The 24,210-nt window shown below is 37.4% G+C and overlaps 4 protein-coding genes and 1 long non-coding RNA gene across 26 annotated transcripts; 3 read left to right on the top strand and 2 right to left on the bottom strand.

Annotated features, from left to right (window-relative positions):
• LOC109703741 (exocyst complex component EXO84B-like) lies at positions 1,515–5,360 on the top strand. The gene is made up of 7 exons (XM_020224464.1): positions 1,515–1,773; positions 2,105–2,202; positions 2,728–3,778; positions 3,998–4,456; positions 4,640–4,831; positions 5,080–5,216; positions 5,321–5,360. Exons 1-7 carry the CDS (start codon positions 1,618–1,620, stop codon positions 5,358–5,360), a joined length of 2,133 nt encoding a protein of 710 aa, XP_020080053.1. The 5' UTR covers positions 1,515–1,617.
• Positions 4,600–7,013, top strand: LOC109729061. The gene is made up of 3 exons (XM_020259705.1): positions 4,600–4,831; positions 5,080–5,216; positions 5,541–7,013. Exon 3 carries the CDS (start codon positions 5,566–5,568, stop codon positions 6,490–6,492), a length of 927 nt encoding a protein of 308 aa, XP_020115294.1. The 5' UTR covers positions 4,600–4,831; positions 5,080–5,216; positions 5,541–5,565; the 3' UTR covers positions 6,493–7,013.
• On the top strand, positions 7,091–13,070 carry LOC109729062. Its single transcript, XR_002221193.1, has 3 exons — positions 7,091–7,246; positions 10,418–10,650; positions 12,451–13,070. It is a non-coding gene; the product is annotated as an uncharacterized LOC109729062 (long non-coding RNA).
• On the bottom strand, positions 7,519–12,818 carry LOC109729060 (protein ECERIFERUM 1-like). Its single transcript, XM_020259703.1, has 10 exons — positions 12,721–12,818; positions 12,381–12,604; positions 11,181–11,416; positions 10,390–10,609; positions 9,591–9,966; positions 9,392–9,499; positions 9,046–9,246; positions 8,833–8,931; positions 8,405–8,578; positions 7,519–7,881 (listed from the first exon to the last, which is right to left on the bottom strand). Exons 1-10 carry the CDS (start codon positions 12,778–12,780, stop codon positions 7,711–7,713), a joined length of 1,869 nt encoding a protein of 622 aa, XP_020115292.1. The 5' UTR covers positions 12,781–12,818; the 3' UTR covers positions 7,519–7,710.
• On the bottom strand, positions 18,440–22,994 carry LOC109703496. 22 transcript variants are annotated; one of them, XR_002213963.1, is made up of 6 exons: positions 22,610–22,994; positions 22,230–22,503; positions 20,196–20,285; positions 19,363–19,434; positions 19,016–19,232; positions 18,440–18,928 (listed from the first exon to the last, which is right to left on the bottom strand). XR_002213963.1 is itself a non-coding variant. In XM_020224112.1 (5 exons), the coding sequence occupies exons 2-5, from the start codon at positions 22,463–22,465 to the stop codon at positions 18,736–18,738; spliced, it is 375 nt and encodes a 124-aa protein (XP_020079701.1). In that variant the 5' UTR covers positions 22,466–22,503; positions 22,610–22,988; the 3' UTR covers positions 18,440–18,735. The 22 variants fall into 22 exon arrangements, 4 of the variants coding, with proteins under 4 accessions (XP_020079701.1, XP_020079699.1, XP_020079700.1 ...); XR_002213966.1 differs by having other exon boundaries at positions 19,016–19,219; XR_002213969.1 differs by having other exon boundaries at positions 18,440–18,747; positions 18,851–18,928; positions 19,016–19,039; positions 19,146–20,285; positions 22,610–22,993.

Raw genomic sequence — 24,210 nt, 5'->3', positions numbered from 1 at the left:
GTGGGATTTCTCCCCTCCCGCCATTCGCCGTCGCAGCATCAGCTAGCAGCAGCTGTGGGATTAACACCGGTGGGATCTACCTTAGAACGTTGTAACATTTTTTTTTTTTTTTTTTTTTTTGCGGGCGGTTTGCCTTCTACGAGACCCTCATTGCCTCAGCTTTTTTCACCTAATTGATCATTCCAATGAATGAAGTGAGTAACATGCTATTTTTGTTAAAAAAAAAAAATAACACTAAAGATAGTAGAAATAGTAGTATGAAAGATAAAATCGTGTGTCAGTCAGAAGAATGTGAATGAAGATAACGATAAAGATCAAAAAACAAAAAAAGAAGCAGAGAAAGAAGCAGAGAAGTGGCAAACTGCAATTGTAACAGGATCCAGACATCAACAATGAACGAGGCAAAGTAGTCTCGAGAGGCGGCAATGATCACAGGGGACGTTTTTGCCTGCAAAGAACAACAAATGTAATTATGATAATACTTAGCATTAACGACAAAATTGGCAGAGGTAACCTGCAGTTGTAAGGAAAAGGAAAATGCAATCTACAGTGTTTACTTTGGAGACAAGGGAGGCAATGATAATTTGTACTGGAAATGACGATAAAAAAAAACTAAGATAGTAGAATCGTATGTACAGAAACTAAATAGGATGGAGGAGTCGGAGTTGTAAGCTGTACAGAGTTAAAATATTTGCTTGGTTAATTCTCAAACGAAGCGTCGTAACGGTCGATTATCCATTACAGAGAGACTGGCAAGGGGAGTAAGGGTACTGTATAATTTGTTATGTCGGCGTAGTAGAGACGATTGATCGTCTGTTTATGGAACGTGAGATCTCCAAAATTATTCAAGAACTAGAATGCTTCTTACCCAATAAAAACGGCGTTCGTAGACGAGCTCATCTACAGGCAATCTTCGGGGGGGCGAGTTGTTTGTAGTTGGCTATTACAAGACGGTTAGAGCTCGCGACTATTGCTAACTTCCTAGTTGGTTATATTATTAGTGCGAAACAGAAGAATCTTTCAAAGGAGAAAAATAAATATAAAGTAATCATGTATGAGATTCGATCGCTTAGGGATCTCTGGACAGAATGATTGATTTCTTGTCCCATTTTCTACACTTACAGATGATTTTTTTGATGAAGTCGAAACACTAGCAGTTTTTATCTAAAAAATATTACGATAGTACAAAGACTATTCACATGTACCCCTTTATGACTGTGGAAGAAACAACTTAATATTTCCTTTTTTAGAAGGTTATTTTTTAAAATCGTCAAAAAATATTAAAAAAAAAAAAACAAATTTGGGAGGAGCAGCAACGGCTATGAACACAACGAGGACAACGACTAAATTTTTTTTTTAAAAAAAATGAAAAATAAAAAATAATAATAATACAAAAGAGACGTTTGTTTTCAAATACACGTTGTGGCGGAGAAATCCGAGGCGCGCGAAGCCGACCTTCCAACAATGGCGGGAAACGACGATCGAATGCGCCAAAACCCCCCCTTCCCCACACCTCTCCTCCCCTCGTCCTCTTCCCCCACTTCCCCTTCGAAACCCTAAAACCTACCCGTTGATCCGATCACCTCGAGACGACGAGCTCCTCCTCCACACCCTTCAATGTCTCTCTCTCCGAGGCCCCGCCGTTTCCGAGATCGACGACCCGACGCAACCCTAGCGGCCGAGGATAGAGCTGAGAACGAAGACACGGAGGGCTCCTCTGGTTCGGCCTCCGCCGCTGGATATGCGTCGGAGCTCGAATCGATGACCGGAAAGGTTCGATTTTTATCGGTTTTCTTTCAGATTATTGAATGCTTTCGACGGTTATTACCTCTTTGATCTCCATTCGTGTTTAATTCTGTCGAATTCCGTTCACATGTGGGTTGATTTTGATTCCTAGATGTTTCTCATTCCCTCAGCAATCCCACATTTGCTGTGGAAACCAGTATTCTACTGTTGATAGCTACTTATCAAAATATGTATAGCTGATAATCCTTAGTTTCAGTTAAAACAAAAGAAAGGTTTGGAAGATTGAACCATTATTTTTTAAAAAAAAATTTATTTCAGCAAGCTTTGATAGTTCTCGAGTTCTTAATGTGATCTGCAGGGCATACAAATTCTGTGCTCAGAGCTCCTTGAATTAAAGAAAGCGTCGGATGAAGATTTTTACAGAAATGTTTATGCAAATTATCCGATCTTTATCAAGTAAGTTATTCTGACTTTGTTTCTTGCAGTATCGATTAACAATTGCTTGCCGGCTGGTCCATAAGAACTTTTCAAAAGAGAAAAAAACATTGATACTTCGTACTGTTATTGGTTGTTTTCATTAGGTTCTTTCACATTATGTGTATGTTTTGAACATGGTATTACCAATTAAAAGGCTAATGTGAAACGTGCTTTGAATGCATAAAAATAGAAAAAAATTCTGATGTTCTTCAGCGGTTTTACTTACAAACCAATCTAATCATAGTGAAATGCGTTCAAAATTCAAATTGTGCTCGTTTTATTAAAGAGTACTGCCTACTAACGGAGTCACGGAAAATTGCGTTGATGGGGAATTTTAGATCTTATTTACTTAATGTTTTCTATTATTTAACTATCACATACAGATGACCGAAGCTGTGATATTTAATTCACCGGAGCATACGTTTAAAGAGCATTATCAAATTTTGTATCTTTTTACGTTGTCTCTGCTGGCATATTTGACGAAGATGGACATTTTACCTGCAGAATATTTGAGGCAGCTGAAACTGTACAAAGTGATGTCATCGCACTTAAACAGCACATTTTCACACAAAGGAATCTCATCCATGATCTTGCAAACAGTAGTTACTTAGAAACCCTATCTCAGAATACGAAGGAGATCGAAGTAGGAGAATTGAAAGACTTTGGCCCCTCTTCTCCTGATAATTTCAGAAGTCACATGTATGATACATTGGATACAGTGGATATACTTCTCTCTGAGCTTCAATTAGAGGAAGCTCTGATTGTTTTGGAGATGGAAGCGCAAAACCTTCAAAAGATGAATAATGAAGATCTTTCATCACCATCGATCATGTCAAATATGTCTGCAATATCAGTTAGGAAAAAAAGAATTGCTGACCATTTCACTTTTTTGGCTGAAAACCCTAGAATTACACCACCTGAATTGAAGAAGGCAATCATTGGGCTCTGCAAACTTGGCGAGAATCATCAAGCAGCTCGTTTACTGCTTAAATATTATGATTCACGCCTCACGTACAATAAACGAGAATGGAGGTGTTCTAAACCATATCTATATGAGAACTACATTATAAATCTTGCACATATAGTCTTCTCCATCATTTCTCAGGCGGTAAAAGTCTTTTTGAAATTGTTTGGCGAGAAATCCTTTGAAGTTCCGGAAATTTATCAGTGGGCCAGGGAGGAAATTGAGGCCTTTGGTCTTGAATTTAATGAATTTGTGGAATCCATCACAGTAACAAGTGAGGAAGGACTTTTTCTGGCGGTTGAGTCTATAAACTCTACCTTTTCATACTGCTCTTTACTTGGACCTTCAGTAACCTTCTTGCTGCCAGATTTGATGAGATTGATCGGGCCTTGCTTGAAAAAGATATTGCAAAAGAATGTAGAACACTTGAAAAAGGTTGTCGGCTTATTGGCTGCTGCTGATACTTGGGTCCTCAGTAGGTTTCTCATTACTGGATTATTAAGGGAGAAAACTTTTCTTACAGGGGTCAACGGCAAAGTTGAATATTGCCTACTAACAAGTGGCGGAAGAAAGTTCCTTACCCTAATGCAGGTATTGTTCGTTTTACTTGATCCATCCCATGTGCGGAAACAATTCAAGTCTGTGAAATTTTTTTGCATAGAATGATATATTTGCATTCCTTACACTTTGTCCTTGGACTTGAACCCTGATCATATTCAAAGAAGTACTACAAAGTTCAACGATTTAACTGGATGTTTGAAGGGCATTTTTTTAATAGGTTCTTACAACCTTTTAATCATTTCTGATCAGGAATTTATCAATGACTTTTTCCCATTGGCAAGTCTTCAAATGGAAAGTTCAATTCTTCAAGGCCTTGCAGATTTGTTTGATGAGTATATGCGTGCTGTTGAGTGCGCCATTCCTATTGTAGAACGTGCTTTACGAAGTGATTCTCGAAGAAGTGGGTTAGCTCACAGATACTTGAAACTACTCTCGCTTTTAGTCAATTCTGCAACACTTCTGGGTTTTTTTCCGATTATTGTTGATAATTTCTCTAGAAGTTTTATTCTCTCTTCACAAATGGAACTTTCTCCTCTGACTCTATCTGTTGGAGAAGCAGTAGAGAGAATATGGTGTTGTTTTTGCAAGCAATTTATGTATGATGTCATGTCAAGTGTGCAAGAAAAACCAAGGGGCTCGGAATTAGGTACTTTTTTCAAGTACTTGCATAGTACACCACAAGACATAATGCCTTCCTTTCTCATCCAGGTACACAACTGTTGTCAGCTAAGCTAAAATTGAATTGCTCGTACTCTTAAAAGGGCAAAAAGTAAATTGGATTTGATGATTCATGGTATGCTAATGGTGTCATTTGATTTTCTTCTTGGTAGAGTTTCTATATGCAACTCATGTTACGTTTCTGGTATTCATACTGCTGCGTTATGTTATTAGGTAGTATTTCTGCGGCTGAGGCAGATAGAAGCTCTTTCTGAAACCATTTTTTCTGGTGAAATTTGGCTGGCAAAGAAGCTGCTGGGAGAGTTGACGGAGGCTATACTTCTTTGGCTTGTGAATAACCAAGAGTATGGAGGAAGCGTTGAGGGCTGGTCACACGTAAGCAAGCATCATAGATTTTCTGATCAGGTACAGTATCTTTCCTCCTCTTTATTGACATCAAACAATATGGTTCTTGATAATACAGTATTAAATTAAATATCTATTATTTCTTTCTTCTATCTATTTTGTATTGGTTTAGTTTGTTAGGTCTGCACATAAGTTCTGATTGGATTTTTTTTGGGAAATGATTTTGTACTCCATTTGTGGATATGTTTGCGATTTTCTTCTGATTAGACTTTCAATTTCTTTTTCACTATCTTCATATCATCATGCAGGTCTCTTTGGATGTTCATTTTCTATTGGAACTCGCACGGCTTGGGGGTTACTTTTCTGATGAATTGGAGGCTGCAGCAATAGATGCAATAGCAAAAGCTGGGGGAAAAACTACTGCAACTGAAAAGGAACCAGATAGGTAAAAGTTGGCTTGTTCTTTTGCTTGTTACATCGGACACGAGTCCTCCTTAGAACAACTGATCTGTTGGCTTTAATGCAAGCTATCATGCTGGACTGATACAGGATAGCTTATTGGCAATACCACCTAAATAAAGGCAAATAGCCAAGCTGCCTAATAGAGTGATATAAGGAGTAATCATAAAATAGGAAAATGGAATATATGACTGCAGCAATTTACTTTCACTGGGACTGAATTCCACCTTGAATGATTTTTCTTTATTTTCTTTTCAGATAAATAATCTATTGGTATTAATGTGGGATTTCTTACAATCTTTTCTTGCAGTGTTGTTCATGATGAGAGATGGGTCATGAGTGCTGCGAAAAAGGCTATTAACAAGCTCTTGGAAAGCGAGAGAGAGACTTTCCATTCGCAGGAAGAGGATAGCACATCTATAGGCGAGGATGCTCGTGAAAACCTGGATTTCATAGAACAATTAGATGAAGGTACCAAAAATTTGCCTGAAGAAGACATAATAGAGGTTCTTGAGAACCAAAATGGTGGATTTAGTTCTCTAGAAGCATCTCTAGTAAATGATGGGAATGTCGTTGATGATGGTGATGATGACGTCAATGACAGTGATTATGATGATGATGATGGGAATTCCTCCACATGTTTCCAGAAAGATAATATCAGCATAGAGGATAGAAATGATGCAACCGAAGGCAACACTGAAGAATGTAAATTGGGCGATTGCGAGGGATTGAAGAAACTGATATCAGAAGGGTCTCTAATACTTCCTGCGGTGCAATCAGCAACAGACGATGCAAATGTAGTTCATACTGTCGAACGTCACAAAGCGGACATCCAAGCTACTGAAAGTTTTAATAAGCACGATACTGCTGTGGGTGGTTTAGAAGACTCATCAGAAGGTACCCTTACAGTTCATGATGCTAATAGAAGCCCATTTGAGCCAGAACATCATCTTCGAAGTATGGATCTTAATCCGTGTATTGATACGGGTGATATTTGTTACCGTTATAATTCAGAGGAGCCCATTAAAGATGACCAACTTCAGGTTGATGATGAGAATGTAAGCTCTGAAATTCAGAGTTCTGAAGATGAGCAAATTCTTGGTGAAGATGCTGATTTTGCCACTCAAAAGAGGTTTGCAACGCTACGTGGAGATTCTAATTTGGTTAGGGTGAGGAATCGACAGCATAAGAATGTTGGTGCAGCAGAGAATTCAGAAAAGAAAAGAGGGGCTTTGAGCAAGAACCGGCCACGATGGATCTAAGCACACTTGCGTGGGTTACAAAGTAATTCGACTTTTGTGTATGAATGCATTGTATATTGCAAATAGGTGCCTTTTCATTACATAGTAGAATGGACTTACCAAAGCTGTGAATCACCAAACTTCCTTTCTTTCTCATAACTAAGATGAGAAAATTACATATAAAAATAGTGATGTAATCGGAAAATTTTTCCATAGCATCCAAAAGCATTAGATAATCAAGGAGATGTCATTGATTATTATTTTTTTTTTGGAGAAACTAATCTTCTTTGAAAGACATTTTTTTTTGTTTGTTATATATGAACAAACTTTTCTAAACCGAAACTTGGGCACTTTTTCAAAAAGTTGCAAAATTTGAGGGCGTGGAGTTTTTACAAAATCCGGATCAGGCCATCAACTGCAAGGTGAAGTCGGCAAACCAGAGTTCTCACCAGCGGCTTTCACTTGTAGTCGGCGAACGAAGATGTCCCGTCGCCGAAATTTGATAAGCAACCGAAAGATGAACTCGGCAGGTTCGGTTTCCTCTCCAGCGGCTTCGCAAAGTCGGCATATTGGTGAGTTTCGCCACCGGATTTAGATATGCGCCGCCCAATTTTCATAAAATACCAGAAATAACCTTCCCCGTCCTTCGTCCTCCTCGCTCTTTTCTCGTGCTACGAAAAATTTGTTATGAAAATAATGGAAATTGGGAGCTCGGCTTCATCCCTGAGGCGAGAAATGGGTTCTCCTCTTTGGATCTGAGTCACTTCATTCGGAGGTCCACACTTTTCTCCACGCTCCCCTTTTTCCTTGCTTCTTTTTTTTTTTTTTTTTTTTTTTTTTTTTTGNGATGTTGTATTGCGTTGGATTGTTTGTTCCCACTATTTCCCCCCTCAAAGTAAAATCTATGAGATGCTTCTATCTATAGGAATACATAGGTTTTGGTAATTTTTAATAAAATGTTGCATCTTTTTTAAAGTATTTTTAGAACATTGAAATTACTAACTTGTATGATAAATCAGCCAAAATTAAAGGGGGGGGAAAAACTCATTTCATGAAGCCAAGTGGAGATTCTAGGAGTAATATAAGGTTACAGATGTTCGATAGAAGGTTTTTAACACGCGAAGATGAGATGAACACAAAGCAATAAATTTTAGGGCTGACATAATATAACCAAGTTTCGTGAGGACAAAGATCGGCAGATCCTTATTGTAGATCCAAAGATGAGAGTGAAATAGTGTTTCACTGATTCATGCATTGCTCAAATGGAAGGAATCCATGTTTTAGGGCTGCCCGCCATGTTTTCTCGATGCCGATCACAGTCTCACCGCACTCGTGTTCGGTCCATTCTTCCAATGCGTGGACTATTCCAGCCGCCCGCCATGCGCTCATCACCCTCCTCGGTAGCCAATTCTTGGATTGTGGCATAATAAGAAAATGTATAGTCGTAAAAAAGAGGTTACAGACTAATTCTAATGCAGTAAGAGTGACTAATGATTTATGCAGAAGTAGAAAAAAAAAATTATATGATTACTTAAACTAATGGCAAATGGGCACTTTTAAGGAAGAATCTTCATGTACTGAAACTTGCCCTTAGATGGTGAAGAACAGCTAGTTGAAGTAAAATTTTATTGGGTCTTTAGAGAAAGAATTTCTATGTTTAAGTGGTTGAAGACGCTAATGGCCCTGATTGAAAAGTTGGATTGCTCTTATTTGTTTGGGTAGTGATTGGAATTTATTTGAATTGCAATGCATGTGTTACTTTTTATTAGCTAATTTATTATGTTATAGTTTATATAGTCTAAAGTTTATAAATTGCTTGATGCTTCTGAACCCGACTGTGATCTTGTATACCACATGATTCTGACATTACTTAAAGAAGCTTTGTAGGAAAACTAGTTAAAACAGTGAAACCGCTTTTGCCCATAAAATTTACCTCACAAGCATGTAGGTTTTCATACTCCTTTGGGACTATCACTGCTGGGGTCCACCAATATACACAGTCTTTGCGCAGAGTCTTGGGAGGGAATTGAGAATATGGAATAAAATGAGTACCCTTTGTTGCCTTGCTTTGTTCTTCGTTTCTCACTCCATCTCCAACCAGCCAAATCTGCATTTGACTCACGAAATTTATGTTTGGCACACTATTGTTTCACCATGGATGGTGAACATACAGGACTCGTATCAACATTTACTGAGAGTTTTTTTTTTTTTGTTTTGTTTTGACAGTATAAGAATTTTAGCAATTCTGATCATATTAATAGCCTAGAGAGAAATTCTGTAACAAATAGGAAACTCATATATAAAGAACTATCTATTTTTACTTGAATGTTCGCCAGAGAGTGAAAAATTATCGAACTTTACCTTGCTTGTGTACATTTTAGACAGCACCAAACGATTCTTCATTTCTAGTGGCAATCGAAATAGCATGAGCTCATATAAATCCTTCTGAACCATCTCTACCTGTTCCATTAGTCTTAAATGTTTTAGATTGAACATAATTCAACTATTGAGGATCAATCAATGTGCAAATTTCATTAAATAGCAAATGCCAATCTCTTTGTGAATTTGGTCTACCTGGACTTCCCTTTGACACAAGGCCAAAGATAAAGTGTAAGCCATCTTGGAAGGTTTTCCTATAAGGAGAACATTATTGATGCCTTTGGGAATATTATTGAGAACTAGGGCAACTGCCAAGCTGGTCCCATCCACAATTCTCAGCTTCAAGGTAGGGTTCCTTTTGACATAAAGCTTGCCATATCCATTCAATTCATCGCCCTGAAATTACAAGCATATGGAACATTAAGAGGGCTTAGTTATTAATGTCTAGAAGTGATTATGGATGATATAAACAAGCAACTTAAATTCTTCAATGCGAGTTTGGCATACATGCATCTATAGCTCACAAACAACATCAACTTACTTGGTTCAAGAGACCTAGACTTGTAACTTTGGTCCCTCTTGCTTCTGCATCTAAGATTGCTTTCTCAATTAATCCATTGATTGAATCTCTCTCAGCTGGTGATATATACTGCAGAGAAGAATCATCAAACCCTCATTTTGAATTCTCTAAATTAGAGCAACAACACCATGGTACACAACACAAGTTAACTGGATTTCACCTGGAAGCCGTATCTTGGTACCATCCATGCCTCCAGTTGGAGTCTCTTCAATCTATTCCTCTCTACTGTGAATGGAGTCCCATAGATCCTCGTCAGTAGCACTGATACATGCATAAGTGGCCATACGGTCCGTAAGAACTGATTTGGGTTGTACGGTTTGGATGCCAATGAAGCAAACCCTAGTCTTAGGTAGAAAATCGATTCGAATGTTGTTAAGTGGGTAAGGTGAACTACATCAGGCCTCTCTTCCTTCCCCTTGAGAGATCTCTCATAAATGTGGTCTGATGACTTGTCATAAGTGCCATATATGTAGTCATATAAAGGCATGAACAAGGAGTAATTTGTTCGAAAATTTGTGTGGTGAAGGGAATGGAACCTACAAAAGCAACAACTTGATTACTTAAAGATCAATTTCAATTAACAAACTATTCATGCTTGCCCTCTTTGCATGATGCTTTTTCCCTGAGGACAACGATGCACAGTTTTACAATTTCAATCGTACAATTAGATGATCAATGCACAGTTTTGAAATATGTTGGGCATCGATCATTTAACACTCTAATTGTGTTTTGAGGGATGGTTTGGTACCGAAAATTGAAAAGTGGGCTAAGGTTGCGAAAATGAAAAAAAAAAAAAAAAAAAAGGTGGTTCATTTCTGCAAATTCACATTTTTTTAATTCTTGTCAAAAAGGTGATCATGCTGAAAAGACCATCAAGAAGATAATTACTTATCAACAAAATGTTTAGTTCAATTCCCATATTAATTTCTATAGTTCTCTTTGTTTGATGCTATACTTACGAGGGAGTGTACATGAGATACTTTAAAGGGGGGAAGATGCCAAAGAGCCATTTGGGGACTATTTCGAAGTTGCAGTGGCCCATGTAGTTCATGAAATCAATGTAGACGAGGTACCCAAGAAATGCAATGATTGACGATGTCCTGGTGACAGCAGCAGATACCATCGGGATAGCAAAGAGTAGAAAGTAGACCACTTCTTCGGCAAACGGATGAATGACGGCTGCAAAATTCAACAAGCTATAAGCCAGAAGGGCCGCACATGTAAGTATAGAGTAATGAGCATAATGTTATTAACCGAAAAGTTTTGCCCAATTGTGACGTTTTGCTTTTTGATAGTTGAAATAGTTCTCTTTTCGATGGTTAATTGCTTACAATACTTGAACATGCGGTCTCAGATCTTTGTCAGCACATTTGAAATCTTATTACTAGTATTAGTTAAATAGTGTGTTTACTCTGTAGACACTCCTGTGGAGCAAATTCGATTATTTCTTCAGACATGTGTTAGCGTGCACATATTCATATCCCGAAGGCTGTTCTTCTTGTTTCTTTGGGCTTCTCTCTATATATGAAACTAGTACTAAATGCTCAGCTATATTATTTAAGTACAAAATTTTGTAAAAACTATTAAGAAACAAGAAATAAGAAAGATCAAACTCAGGCCACTTTAGATAACAGCGGATGACTCTCTCTTTTAATTTTGAAGATGAAATGTCACAATTTTACGAAAGTAGGCGCACAATAATATTGTTGTAAGGCAGATTAACATGGAAGTGACGGTGAGAGAGCTTTACATGTAATGGGCTCGGTGACGATGGATGCATGATGGTGTGAATGGTATCTAGAGTAGAGGAAATGGTGGTGCAAAGCCCTGTGAAGCCAGTAGTAGAGGAACTCCACAGGGCCCATATGAAGAAGAATGGTGATGACTACTCCCTTTGTATCCCACCATGGAATGTGAGAAGCTCCAGGTACCTTCAACGCCTTCGCCATGTAGAACAGCAGAGCCGTCAATATAACCTGATCATCCCTGCGGTGTTTCATTGACCCGCAATATATATTAGTATAGTCAGACACATAGAGCACAAATTTGCCCTCTAAAATATAAGATCCTCAATTTAACCCCTTAAATGCTTGTACTACTGGCACTAAAACCCCACTCATGCCACATTTTCTTTTTAGGAACTGTTATAATATAATGTAGTGTAGTGGTATTTGTGAAAAGTTGATCATATTTCGATATTGCTTCATAGTTCAGTGCCGTCTAATAGTTTCTATAATATAAAGAAAATGTGGCTTCACGACGCTCAGGGTCCGTTTGTTTTGGTGTAAGTGGAGGAAAGAAACTCAAATTTCATCACTTTTATTATTTGTTTTGGTGTAAGTAAACAATATAATGTAATTTAAGTTATGTTAGACCTCCACTTCACCTACTCTCGACTTCTTCCTCTAAAGTGCCGAACTCGACTTCCGCCACACTCAACCTTCTCTAAAAAATTTATTAAATAGTAAAACCTAAACTCTACTTCCTTTATAATTTGTTAAAATTACCTTATTTATAATAAATTAGAATTACCTTTAAATAATAATGAAAATTTTAATTATATAATAGGTTAAATTTTATAGCAGTAAGTTTACCACTTACATTAAAACAAACAATGGAACTCGAAAAACTAATTTCACCCACATCAAGTTACATCAAAACAAACAGAAGAAGTAATTGAATTTAACTTTCAGACTGTACGAGTTACGTCAAAACAAACAACAAAAAGATAATCACACTTTAGAAAAACTCAAACACCACTGCACTTGAGTTACGTTGGATCTACAGATTTGTCGATCCAAATACCCTCTAATAGTAGAAAGAGTCTAAACATTGAGAAGGTCAAATAATATAAGGATCTTATTTCTCTGGGGGTAGAGTACTTGTTATATTTACTCCGAAATGAGCAAAACATATGGAAAGGGTTCTTCACTGCCGATCTTTCATTTACCAGTTTCTCTCCCTGTCGACCTGTTCAAAGTCTAGGCTTTTGCTGACTATCCTGTGTTTGCTTCTGGCAGTCTGGAAGCGAGAAACGGAGATCCACAGCTGCGCGTAGAGAAGCCTCAGCAGTAGAGCAGGGAAGACGAGGAAGTTCAGCATATCTCTCTCCTCTCTCTCGCTTGTCACGAACTTATAGGAACTGTGCGCGACCCACGGAGCTAGTATTATATACTTCATCGAAAACAAAGAGGAGAGTGTATGTTAATCAGAATCTATAGCGACGGAGAGGCGGAAAATGACGAAGGTGCAGATATATAGTTTCATAGATACTGAAGGAGAGGAGACACCTTGAAGTTGCCGAGTCTCTGCCATGGCCACTGCGTGAAAGGCCCTGGTTGGGAAGCCATTGCTTCTTTCTTCTCAGTGGCCCTTCTCTCTCTCTCTTGAGTTGTATTTGTAATGCTGATCGCGGAAATATTTAAAAGCTTTTGGTGATTCACTCGTGAATGTGTACGTGTGCGCGCGCGCATGTGTATTATTATTATCATAATTGGCAGTGCGTACTAGTTTATCATATTTATGCGGTGTAATTTTTGTTTGTTTGTTTGTTTGTTTTGGTTTGGTTTAACTTAAAGGACAGTGAAAATGATGTGATCTTGTTAATTACCAATAAGTAAGAGGAATAATTTTGTGGATATTATATCTGTGTTTGTTATATATACCTTCAGATGAAGAGGCTTCGCCTTGGGTATTCCCGTTCTGCAGCCTTTTGGCAGTTGGGATCAACAACCATTGTTTTGGGCAATTCAAAGGGCAAGGAAATGGCTTCTTTGTTTTCTGTTTTTTTTCTTTTTTAAATGCACTTAATTTGGCTTAAATTTTCATTCTTTTTTTTTAATTGTTTGAGAATAATTGTTTGGTTTGGATTAGCAAGCATGTGAATAATGGCCAATTTATATAAAAAATTCACAAGTTTTAAGCTTTTGCAAAACTTGGCCACCTTCTTCAGTTTTGCAGATTTGGACTGGATTTTCGTCATCGGACGAAAATACTTTTATTCCTTTTCTTTCTCTCTTTTTTTTTCTCTCTCTTCTTTTTTTTTCTTTGTTATTTTTTTCTTCCGCCACCTCTTCCTCCGCTGCGCCCTTCCCATCGCGTCCTCCTTCGACGATGAACCCACCTCCTCTTTCTGCCGCTTCTCTCTCTCCCATGACGACAACCCTACCTCCTACCCCCAATCCGACCCCCAACCCCACGGTGCCAATCTCGAGGACTCCCGCTGCAGCGGCGGAGGAGGAGGAGGCCGGGGATCCCTTTCCGCCGACCACTTCTCCTCCGACCTCCTCCGTGCCGAGGCCATCGCCGACCTCACGGAGATCACTCGCCGCATGATTCGCACCGGGTACGACCGGGAGCTGAGCCAGATGTACATTGCCGTCCGCCGCGACACCATCGCGAAGGCCCTCGCCGCCGATGGCGTTGACAAGATGAGCATCAAGGAAGTCCAGAGGATCGAGTCGGGCACCCTTGATTCTAAGATGAAGAAGTGGATCCATGCCCTCAAGATCGCCGTTTGAGTCCTACTTTCCGGCGAGGGAGATGAGAGCGCCCAAAGAATGCAATTTTTTAAGGTGTAAAAAATAGTGTAATAGTGTAAAAAGGAAGAAGAAAGAGGAAGAGGAGGAGAAAGAAAAATTGTGCAGTTTTGTTCGAAATGGTGCAAAATTGGACGAAATAGTGCAATTTTAGGCGAAATGGTGCAATTTTGGGTGAAATTTGCACCATTTCTCCTCCTCTTCCTCCTTCTCTTCCTTCTTCCCCCCACTTCGCGTGCCTACGGCGCACCTAGGCTGGCTTGACTACGACCAGTTCGGCACGCTCGGCGTCCGGATGCCCCTCACGGTGGTTGCCGAGAACGACAACCGCGCGGCCGTCGCGGGCTTCTTAGACGTCAACTTCACGCTCAACTTCCACCGGATTGATGTCGCGCTGCTGCGTGCTGCCTCGTTCGCGGTCCCGTGCAACAGCTCGTGGCCGCTGCAGTACGACATGCAGGCGGCACCGGTCCCACTCGATGCCGACGCTATGCGGGTCATGGATGCCGATGCCAATGCCATGCAGGACATGGACGCCATGGGAGAGGGAAAGGCGGCGGAAGGAGGTGGTGGGTTCATCGGCGGAGGAGGAGGCGACGGGGAGGGCGCCTAGAGGAGGAGGTAACGAAACTCATCTTCGAGGCAGGTGGTGGCGATATGGAGCGCGTCCTCAAGAAAAAATTAATAAAGGAAAAAAAAAAGAGAAAAAAAGAAGATAGAGAAAGAAAAAGAATAAGGATATTTTTGTCTGATAGCGAAAAATTCAGTCCGAATCTGCAAAATTGAAAAAGGTGGCATAATTTTATAAAAGCTCAAAATTTATAAATTTTTGATGCAAATTAGCTGTGAATGATCTATTGCAATAAATTCTTTTTGTCGGTTATCTTCGAATCCAGCCACGTTGTACCCGAAGGCGGAAAATTATTGCTTACACTTGACCTAAAGGCGGAAAATTATTGCTTAGACTTCATCTAACACGTGGGTTGGACCTTCCAAGTATTTAACCCTTGGCGCAAATGGCACGTCGGTTGGAAGTATTTAACTGACCATTTCTAGCGCAAGTGGCACATCGGTTGGCATCCGAGATTCTAAATTTAAATTTTAATTGATTCACATTTCTAGATAAGTTTGTTTTTAAATAAAATAAATAAAGCGGATAGCATGCTACCCGTCTCTAAAAAATATATATTTAATCCTCAATTTTTTTTTCAACTTTTGAACGCTCACGTAATTTTGGATGCTGTGAAAGTTGAAATGGGATGGATGACAAATAAATTAATTCTCGATAATAAATTTTTTAGAATAGTAAATAGTATATAAACTTTTCCCATCAGAAAAAAAAAAAAGTAAACTTTTCTTCTTTTCGATTTGATCCTATTAGAGGCTATTTTTCTCCCATTTTTTTTTATTTTTTATTTTTAGACAATTAACTCAGCTAGAGATGTAAAGTAACTAAGCTTCGAGTTTGAAATTTTGCTTATGAACTATCAAATTCTTAACCAACTAGGATAGGTGGGATCAGTAGTACATAACATTTTTAGAATTTATTGCTACGGGAGTCCATTAACTGTGGTAATGTCCTGCTCCGCGTAACATAGGGGTAAATTACACTTTTAGTCCTCAAACTGTGAGGCGGATGACACTTTTGTCCTCAAACTTTAATTTGTCATAATTTTTAATCCAAACTTGTTGTTGCAATTAAGTCCTACAACCTAATATAGCTAACTAAATGTTGATATATATTGCTAATATAGAGGTAACGTAAAATAGTACTATGATTAATAATACGCTAATAATTAAAATGCTACGTCACTTTTACATCAACAATGTATTAAAATTTGATCGACTATATCAAATTGCGGGATATAATTATAATAATTTTGAAAGTTCGAATCATGAATCACAACAAATTAAACTTTGAGAATTAAAATACTTCCGGCCTCATAATTTGAGGACCAATCCGGCAATTCACAATTTTTTTTTAGAGTTTACGACTACTGCAGTAGGACGTACCAAAAGTAATTGCATGCCGGACAGTAATTTGTCATGAAGCCCTTTAATTTAATCCGGCCGTATCGGTTCGTCCTGTCGCCATATTAAATTGCATTAACTGTCTCTTACTATTTATGTCCCTATTTCTATAATTTATGTTTACTTACATACAGCAGCGGGGGCCAACTTTCGGCTAATGAGAGAGCGGAGCACCATTACTTGGCATAAGAGCTCGGACGCTCGTCGCACTACCCACTTCTATATTTAGCCTCGCTGGGAAAAAGTTTTTTGTTTACTAACATATCTTTTTGCTTGTTCAAAAAGATACAGTAGTTATCAACCTGTTCCTAGAGCAAATGACAAAGAGTTTAATGATTGATATCGAAAATCTCAAATTCGAATCTTAATTGATTTACATTTTTAGCTAAGTTTATTTCTAAATGAAATAAACGAAGCAGATAATGTGCTACCTATCTCTCAAAAAAATAAGATGCAGTAATTTTGATTGATGAGCAATATGACTAGAAATGTACAATGGATGATATCATAGTTTTCTAGACATTATGTTTTCATATTAAGATAAATTCTTTTCATAGATACATTATAATTTGTTCCGCCGACATTCAAACTTTCACGATCTAAACTTGGGAAGATTTTATATATATATATATTGAGAGAGAAAAGTAACTTGTTTTCCGCTTCATTTATATATATATATTTTTTTGTAAAACTAAACTTAGCGAAAAATGTGAAGCAATTAGACTTCAAATTTGTGCAAGAGATAATTTTTAAGTGAGAAAGGTAATATGTTATTTACTTTGTTCATTTTTTCTTTTAAATAAACTTAGGTAAAAATATGAATTAGTTAGACATTGAAATTTAAAATCTCGAATGATAATCATTAAACTTTTTGCCATTTACGTAGGGAAAAAATCATTATCAAGCTTTTTCATGCCAACCACTTAAAATGTGAGCATCCAAGTAATTTTTGATATCAATGAATCTTCTCTCTCTCTCTCTCTCTCTCTCTCTCTCTCTCTTCATAGAGCAGTGCATTTACTTCCTTTCCTCAGAAAATGGCCTGATTCAATTGAGGTAGCAGCCAAAGGAAGGTACTTAATACAGCTAAACAACATTCCATATTTCCACGAGCCATCCCTACCTTAGAGATAGAGGAATCAGGACCAGTACTCACATGTCAGAGTGGGACCTAGTATTAAATAAATAGAAGAGGATCACATTTTCATTTTGCCCAAAGTAAAAACTTGCTGTGGCCAACCAATTTCTGTCACCATTTTAGAGAGACCATTTTTTTTGAAAAAAATAAATTTTTTTGGCTAACTTCGCAAAATTCCTTAACAAAGTTAAAAAAGACAATCTAAGATTTCTACTTGTTGAATTTTTGTGACATATTTAAAATTTGAAATAGTTCTCTATATGAAATATAATATAACTAAAACTTTTTAATCCTGTTATAACATTCTGGATGGTGACTAGGTGCAAAAGATTAAAAGAGTTAAACTGTCTAGTAACTAGAATAGTGTTAGAATAGATGACCTCGTGAGAAGTGGTGCATTATATTTTTAAATTAGGAATTAATATTTACAGAACTATTTTTATTATTCATTTAAAAATATAGACTAATCATGACAAGATATATTATGTTTGCCCTGTAAATAGCAAAATCAATCATGTAATATCAATTATCTTTCAGGTCAACTACTTTAGATTTTTTCTTTTCTTTTTTTTTTTGGTGAGAATCCCCACATTGTTTAATAATTAAATAAGGAGCTTTTCTTATTGCCAACAGCTTCACAAAATTTTAGAGTAAATGAACTCAAAGAAAGCTTTCCTTCTTTGGGCATCTCTTGGTGCCTTTCCCACAGTTGGGATCAGAAATCATTTTGGGTAATTGGAGAGCATGGAACTGGTGCTTTTGATCTTTTTTACTTTGTTATTTTTTTACTGACCATATGTAGCAGCGCTAAAGATTTGATAGTCGGTATCTGAAATTTCTTCAAATTCGAAGTTTAATTATTTTATATTTTTAGCTGAATTTTTTTAGCAAAAATGAACATGGCAGATAACTAGCTACTTTTCTCTCTCAGAAAAAATAAAACAATTGAAGCTTTGTTCAGTTTTCTCTTTTTTTCCCACTTTTCTTTAGTAGACACTGACCGGAAACTCTGCATAAAGTAGCAGGGGGGAAGACCATTTTCTTTTTTTAAAAGATAAGTAGCACGCTATCCGCTTCGTTTATTTCATTTAGAAATAAATTTAGTTAGAAATGTGAATCAACTAGAATTCGAACTTGGATCTCGGGAAGATCATTTTCAGCAATGTAGAAGTCATGAATATGAACCCTAGATACCTTCCCAATATAAGCTGTCCTTGTTCAATAAATGCGACACATGATCATACTTTTTTTGTACATTGGCATTTTGATTCACCTAAATTGTGCACTTCTCAACCATTTACCTAAGTAGAAAATACATCATTATCAACTGATCTTTATAAAATTGTATCATGAACCTAAAAACAATATCGAGTCAAAAATCACAAAACGCCCAATTTTTTAGCAAATCTAAGCTCATCCGCAAAACAATCATTAGAGCTAAGCTTACAAATTAATGATATACACCTCGAAAAAGCATACAAAAGATACTGCTTTCCTCATTATCAGTAACAATAATTTCCTCATTAGTTGTTTCTCTAATTCCAGCCCATCACTGAAATCATGTCCATAGCATTCTTTGTCCATACGTTGAGCCCTGATCACCTTTTAATCTGAAAAGATGCTCCATTTCAGATTCACCAATTCACCAATTTTCAATGATATAAATGAAAAATATGATCCTGATAATTGTCATGCTGCTTTCATGAGCGAGACCTTCGGCCACCCAGGCAACAGCAAAGTTGAGCCCAGCCAAAAATTGCATGCTCCCAAATTGAGGACCCATCGCCGAAACTGCGACAACAGTTAGGTCTCCAATTATAATTCCACACATATATGCAAGTGATCTATGTAATAGAACAGGAACAAGAATCTACATACTCTTCCTCTGAGTCGCTTGAATCGCTGCACAAAACCAAATAAGATAAAGCTGTTGAGGATTCAAGACTAACATGAAGATAATTTCTTTAGGTAACTAAGAAAATTTAATAGCCAAAGAAAGAATATTCACTTGCTTTGCTAGTATTAGGAAGCAACCAGAGAATTTGCAACTTCAAATATGACTGTTCTTTGATTTCCTTTTACCTAGTATAGCAATCTGGATAGAGTTATCAGAATTTCAACACCATCACAATAACTAATTTGATAAAGGTTTTTTTCTTTTTCTCTCAGTTCTACTAATAGCTTTTCTATCAGAAGATAATGTTTGAGAAAATCAGAATACTTACAAGAAAGGGAAGGTCATATAGGTTGCTTTATTACCTGCTCCAGGTTCAAACTGCTCGAATCGAGTCCACTAACTATTACAATGCAGTCAAATCACGTCAGCCCAATAACAGCTAAGTAAAATTAGTGGACTCAAAGGAAGCAATTTAAACATAGTAGAGTTAATCTGAGTAAGTTGTTCGAAAATGTCTGAGCTAATGGATTGGATTAGTATAACATTTTTTATGTGAAATTTTTGGTGCTTTGTACTGCCAAACATGCTATGGAAGTTTTCAGACCTAACAATTTGGAAATGGACCAAATGGTTAGCATCTGGTCGCTGAAAAAAATTGACTTCAAACCAAACCACAACCACACTTGAGGACACAATGACTTTCTACACAAGACAAGCTTTACACGATGTGACAATGAACAACTAACATCATCAATTACTTTTAGAAAAACTAATTTCAGGGTAAAGGTTTAATTTGCTTTGAACACTTAAGTAAATTACAAAATCATCATTCCCATTTATGTAGTAAGTCAGTTGAAGAGACAAAAACCTGAAAGTCACAGAAAACATTAGAGGAGGCCAAGCTGCATAGATCCAAAAGTTACAAGAAAGGTTTTCTCCCAAATGATCAACGTACTAGTTTACATATGCTCTTTATTAACAATTTTCTAACTTCATTTCCTTTTGGTGGTTGGTGATGTAAGGCTCTAGTGATCCATTATGTGCCTACACCAGTCCCTTGTTACCTTTGTGGTGACGTAAGGCTCTAGTGACCCGTAAAAACAAAATTAGCACTGATAGCAAGCAAAAGTTGAAAAAAATTACTCTGTATTAAGATCTTACACTGCTGTCTAAGACATTCCAAATCCAGAAAAAGTTTTTGCCACTGCTATGAAGCATATGATTTCTTGCACTTGCACAGGTACGAATTTCCTGTGAATTAGCTAATTTAAAGAGCAAACAGCAATGATTGCAACGATTAAAATGTTTAAGTAACATGGGTAATTCAAAAATAGACCAACAAACGTGCACAGAGTGTTCAGAAGAAACAGAGGAAGAGAAGAGGCTGATGCTCTATATTCACCGACTGCAACCATCAAGAATTATCTCCAATATTATCTCTCAAAAAAAAAAGAAAGAATTATCTCCAGTATTCCTTGTTTTTCAGTCAATTGATACTATATCCACCCAACCAATCTTCATAATTCTTTCATCTTCCTGAGATGATAGACAGTACATTGATCCACGCCATTCATGCACAAAAATCTAACAAACCACTGTTGCTAGCTCTAGGTATATATCTAAAATGAGTTCATTCTTTGTTTTAAAAAAAAGGAATAGTTCATTCTTGGGTTTTTCTAAATTGGGTCCTGACAACCAAGCTTCCTTCCAGAGAAAGGGGGAGAGAGAGAGGGAGAGAGAAAGGAAAAAGAGAAACAAGAGGGGTGCGTAACTCTACCACAGTATAAGGAAATAAAGTCAGCGGACAACAGCACGAAGAAGACAGAACCTCATAATGTACCAAAAGTACATACGGACCGCTACAAAGAGATACACGCAGCTTACAAGAAATGACGATGTATAAAGAGAAAGATCAAACAAAAATAAATGAAGCCCAAGCGGGAATTACAAATGAAAATTCAAAGTTAATCCCATGTATTTACAACTTCCACATAAAGTTGGGTAATATATGGTGCTTTCTACATTTCTTGCTCAATTTTACTTGCGGTTTGGAGTAAAATAAGAGGCACATGTACTGGAAATACGAACTTCACATGTTCTTTATTAAACTCAAATGAGATGTTATGTACGACCTTAATTTCTTCAAGCCCTACAAAGAGAATATGGACCTACAGATGCCCATCATATCACACATGTATACAGTGCTACCGTCTCCGTAGATACCAGCAATAAGACAGTTATGCATTGCCGTAAGTATACAATCAATGAGAAACTCATGGATATGCGTACTTGTTTCTCATGCATATCTACACAATCAATGAGAAATATAAAAAATTGCGTTCTTTTTTCTTTTTCATTTTTAACTAGTGTCCTCTTTCAGATAACAGTACCCAACAACATCACTCTACAAGCCTCAGGAATAGTGAATCATGGAGAAAAATTGGAAAAGGGTCCATGAAAAAGAAAGCAGGAAAGCCAAGTAGGCATAGACGGTTTGAAAACCATCATACATGTAGGAACTTCCATGAACAGTCTTCGCAGTCAAGGGGTGTCTTCCTGTTCCAGTTGCATCTGGAAGCAGGTCTTTTCGGTTGTATAGTAAAAGCTTAAAACTCAAAGGCCACATGACTAACATTTGGCATGAATGAATAAGAAAGAACAAAAAAAGCAATAAAAAATACAGCGCAAGAAGGAAAAGGAAGAACCAAGGAAGAGAAAAATTGGATATTGCAATTTTGTCTGCATTTACATTTCTAGCTTCTGATATTGAACCAGAATAATAATGTTGATCAAAAGATCCGAAATTATTCATATGGCATTAATTTCATACTGTAAGTTTAACTGCATGCATTTGATACAGAATTAAGTCATGCATGCCCTTATGATTCTATTACCAGACAAATGGCTTTTCACTTGTGCAAATAAGACAACAGCTTATAATCATTATGGACTCTTCAATATATTTTCAAAGCACTAAATCGTAACAAATTGAACATCTCCTACTTAACCATTCTGAACTCTTCACTAGATATTTAAATAACTTAGTAGTAACTAATCACAACTATCTCCAGCCTAAACCCATATATGCATCATGTAATAACAATGAAATTAAGGCATTTTCAACAACTAAAAGAGCACAATTGAAACAAAAGAGCAAAGAAAATAGCATTTACTAATCAAAACCCAAAATCTCACCTTGGTTGGAACTCTAGCACTTCCACAAGCTTGTTGCCATTTAGATCATTCCACTGCACCTTCCTCCTCGAGCTCTTCGGCCCCTTACCCTCCACTATCCCTCCATTCACCGTCGTCCGCAGAAGCATGTTCGTCTCCTCCTCATCCTCCTCCTTATCCACCACCTCCTCCGAACCGAATTCTACCGAGGGCTTATTCCCATTACACACAAGAACTTCCGCAAAATCCGAATCCATTACCGCTTAGTAGTATAATTTGAGCTCCGGAGCTTACTCTACGCATCAAAGCAAGGAAAATTCAAATCGAATAATAAAAACCCTAATTTGACAACATAGCACCTCAATCTACTCCAAATCCAATGAAGGAAACAAAATCCTTACCCATATTTCGCTCCAATTTGGTCTTCAGATAAGTCAACGCCAATTTGATCACTCCATTGTATATAAGAAGATCCAAAACCAGATTCGAATCGAGTTTCACCAAAAAACAAAAAAGAAGGACAAAAAATATTCAAATTCTGCCCAAAAATTGCGAAAAATGTTGGAAAAACCGAACAATTGAATAGAGGAAGAAGGAATTCGAAGCAAAATGGAAGCGAAGCACGGGAGTTTAATCGAAAAGGAAACAAAAAGGTTTCGATCCTTAGGGTTTTCCTTTTTTTTTAAAGAAAAACGCAGGGTTAAACAAAAAAGGACGAGAGAAAGAGAGGCGGGAGGTGAGGGAGAAACTGTAAACAACACCCGTACTGCGTGCGAGAGAGATAAAAATGGTGGGTGTTTCCTTTGGAAAACAAATACCTACACCAGGTGTATCTATATATATCTCATGAACCTTAATTTATATTTAAAAATAAATTATAATATAGTCACATATATTAATTCATAAAATTTATAAATACATGTTAAAAATTCATTTATACATATGTAAAAAACATGTATTTAAATTATTTTGTAACTTTACAAACATATAATAGTTCTTTTTTTTAGAGATACGGTTCAGTGTGCACCAGGTTCATGCAATATTTTATCGTTTTCTCTGGGAGCGACTTTTACGGCAGGGGATCTTGCTAACGTGCGCCCTGCAATCTGCGCTTCCTTATCCTGCGCCGCCCCGTATGGACCGTCCGATCATAGAAAACCTGCGACGGATGGAGAGAGGACTCTCGACACGCGCTAATTTAATTGAAAATAATTTATCATTTTCCATTTTGATTGGTTTTGTTTCCGAATAAATAATTAGTTGGTAATAATACTTTGTTGGATTAATGCACGCAAGCCAATATTTGCTTAAAACCATGCATTTTATTTACAAGTGTACAGAGTAGCATCCGTAAACTATTGACTCTTTTCCTTTTTCTTTTTTTTCAAATCAGTATACAGAGCCCGCCCACCAATTCTAGATTTGCAAAATTTTAATAATACATTAATTTAATTCAAAAAAAAAATTATTATTATATATATATTTTTAGGAGAAAGATAGCACACTACCTACATCATTCATCTGATTGATGAACTAGATTACAGAGGTGAGGCAGCCAGAATCTCTGTTGACCGAAAAAAAAAAAGAAGCCACTACATGCACTGTTTTGCTGGGAGGAGGTAGTCCCAATCTATCATCAACTGTTTGAGCTTATAAACTACTTGTATCGGGTCCGATTCGATCTTTCTAAAAATCGTATCGTTCAAATGACCCACCAGCAACCTACTAAGTTAGACTGTTTCTCGGAAAGTGCATTCCTTTCCTACCCTTCCATCTGTCCCAAACGGAGATCACGTCATTCCCCAGGTCCCTAGCCTGAACGCCCTCCAGACCCATCACTAAAATAAATTTGCTGAAAACACAACGTGTGAATAGGTGGTCCACCGTTTTGACAACAAGTGGTGCGGATGGATCGAACTTCGTGTGTGCTATGTGAAAGTAGTCATAATGGTCAACGGAGAGGCGACTAAATGGATTAAGACTAAGAGAGGAATATGTGAGG

The sequence above is a fragment of the Ananas comosus genome, linkage group 25 (genome assembly GCF_001540865.1).
Source record: "Ananas comosus cultivar F153 linkage group 25, ASM154086v1, whole genome shotgun sequence".
NCBI classification, from domain to species: Eukaryota; Viridiplantae; Streptophyta; class Magnoliopsida; order Poales; family Bromeliaceae; genus Ananas; species Ananas comosus.
The sequence above is the reverse complement of the archived record's forward strand: the minus strand, read 5'-3'. Positions and strand labels throughout refer to the sequence as shown.

Excerpts from the sequence above, each read along its gene's own strand:
- LOC109703496 (XM_020224110.1), bottom strand. The coding sequence starts at position 22,465 with ATGGATTCGGATTTTGCGGAAGTTCTTGTGTGTAATGGGAATAAGCCC. Across the intron at positions 18,929-19,015 it reads TCAAGCGACTCAGAGGAAGA|TTTCGGCGATGGGTCCTCAA; the intron begins GTATGTAGATTC and ends CTGTTGTCGCAG. Across the intron at positions 18,748-18,850 it reads TGTTGCCTGGGTGGCCGAAG|ATTAAAAGGTGATCAGGGCT; the intron begins GTCTCGCTCATG and ends GCATCTTTTCAG.
- LOC109729061 (XM_020259705.1), top strand. The coding sequence starts at position 5,566 with ATGAGTGCTGCGAAAAAGGCTATTAACAAGCTCTTGGAAAGCGAGAGA.
- LOC109729060 (XM_020259703.1), bottom strand. The coding sequence starts at position 12,780 with ATGGCTTCCCAACCAGGGCCTTTCACGCAGTGGCCATGGCAGAGACTC. Across the intron at positions 9,967-10,389 it reads TATCTCATGTACACTCCCTC|GTTCCATTCCCTTCACCACA; the intron begins GTAAGTATAGCA and ends TTGCTTTTGTAG. Across the intron at positions 8,932-9,045 it reads TGTGTCAAAGGGAAGTCCAG|GTAGAGATGGTTCAGAAGGA; the intron begins GTAGACCAAATT and ends CTAATGGAACAG.
- LOC109703741 (XM_020224464.1), top strand. The coding sequence starts at position 1,618 with ATGTCTCTCTCTCCGAGGCCCCGCCGTTTCCGAGATCGACGACCCGAC. Across the intron at positions 2,203-2,727 it reads AATTATCCGATCTTTATCAA|AATATTTGAGGCAGCTGAAA; the intron begins GTAAGTTATTCT and ends TTTTACCTGCAG. Across the intron at positions 4,832-5,079 it reads ATCATAGATTTTCTGATCAG|GTCTCTTTGGATGTTCATTT; the intron begins GTACAGTATCTT and ends ATCATCATGCAG.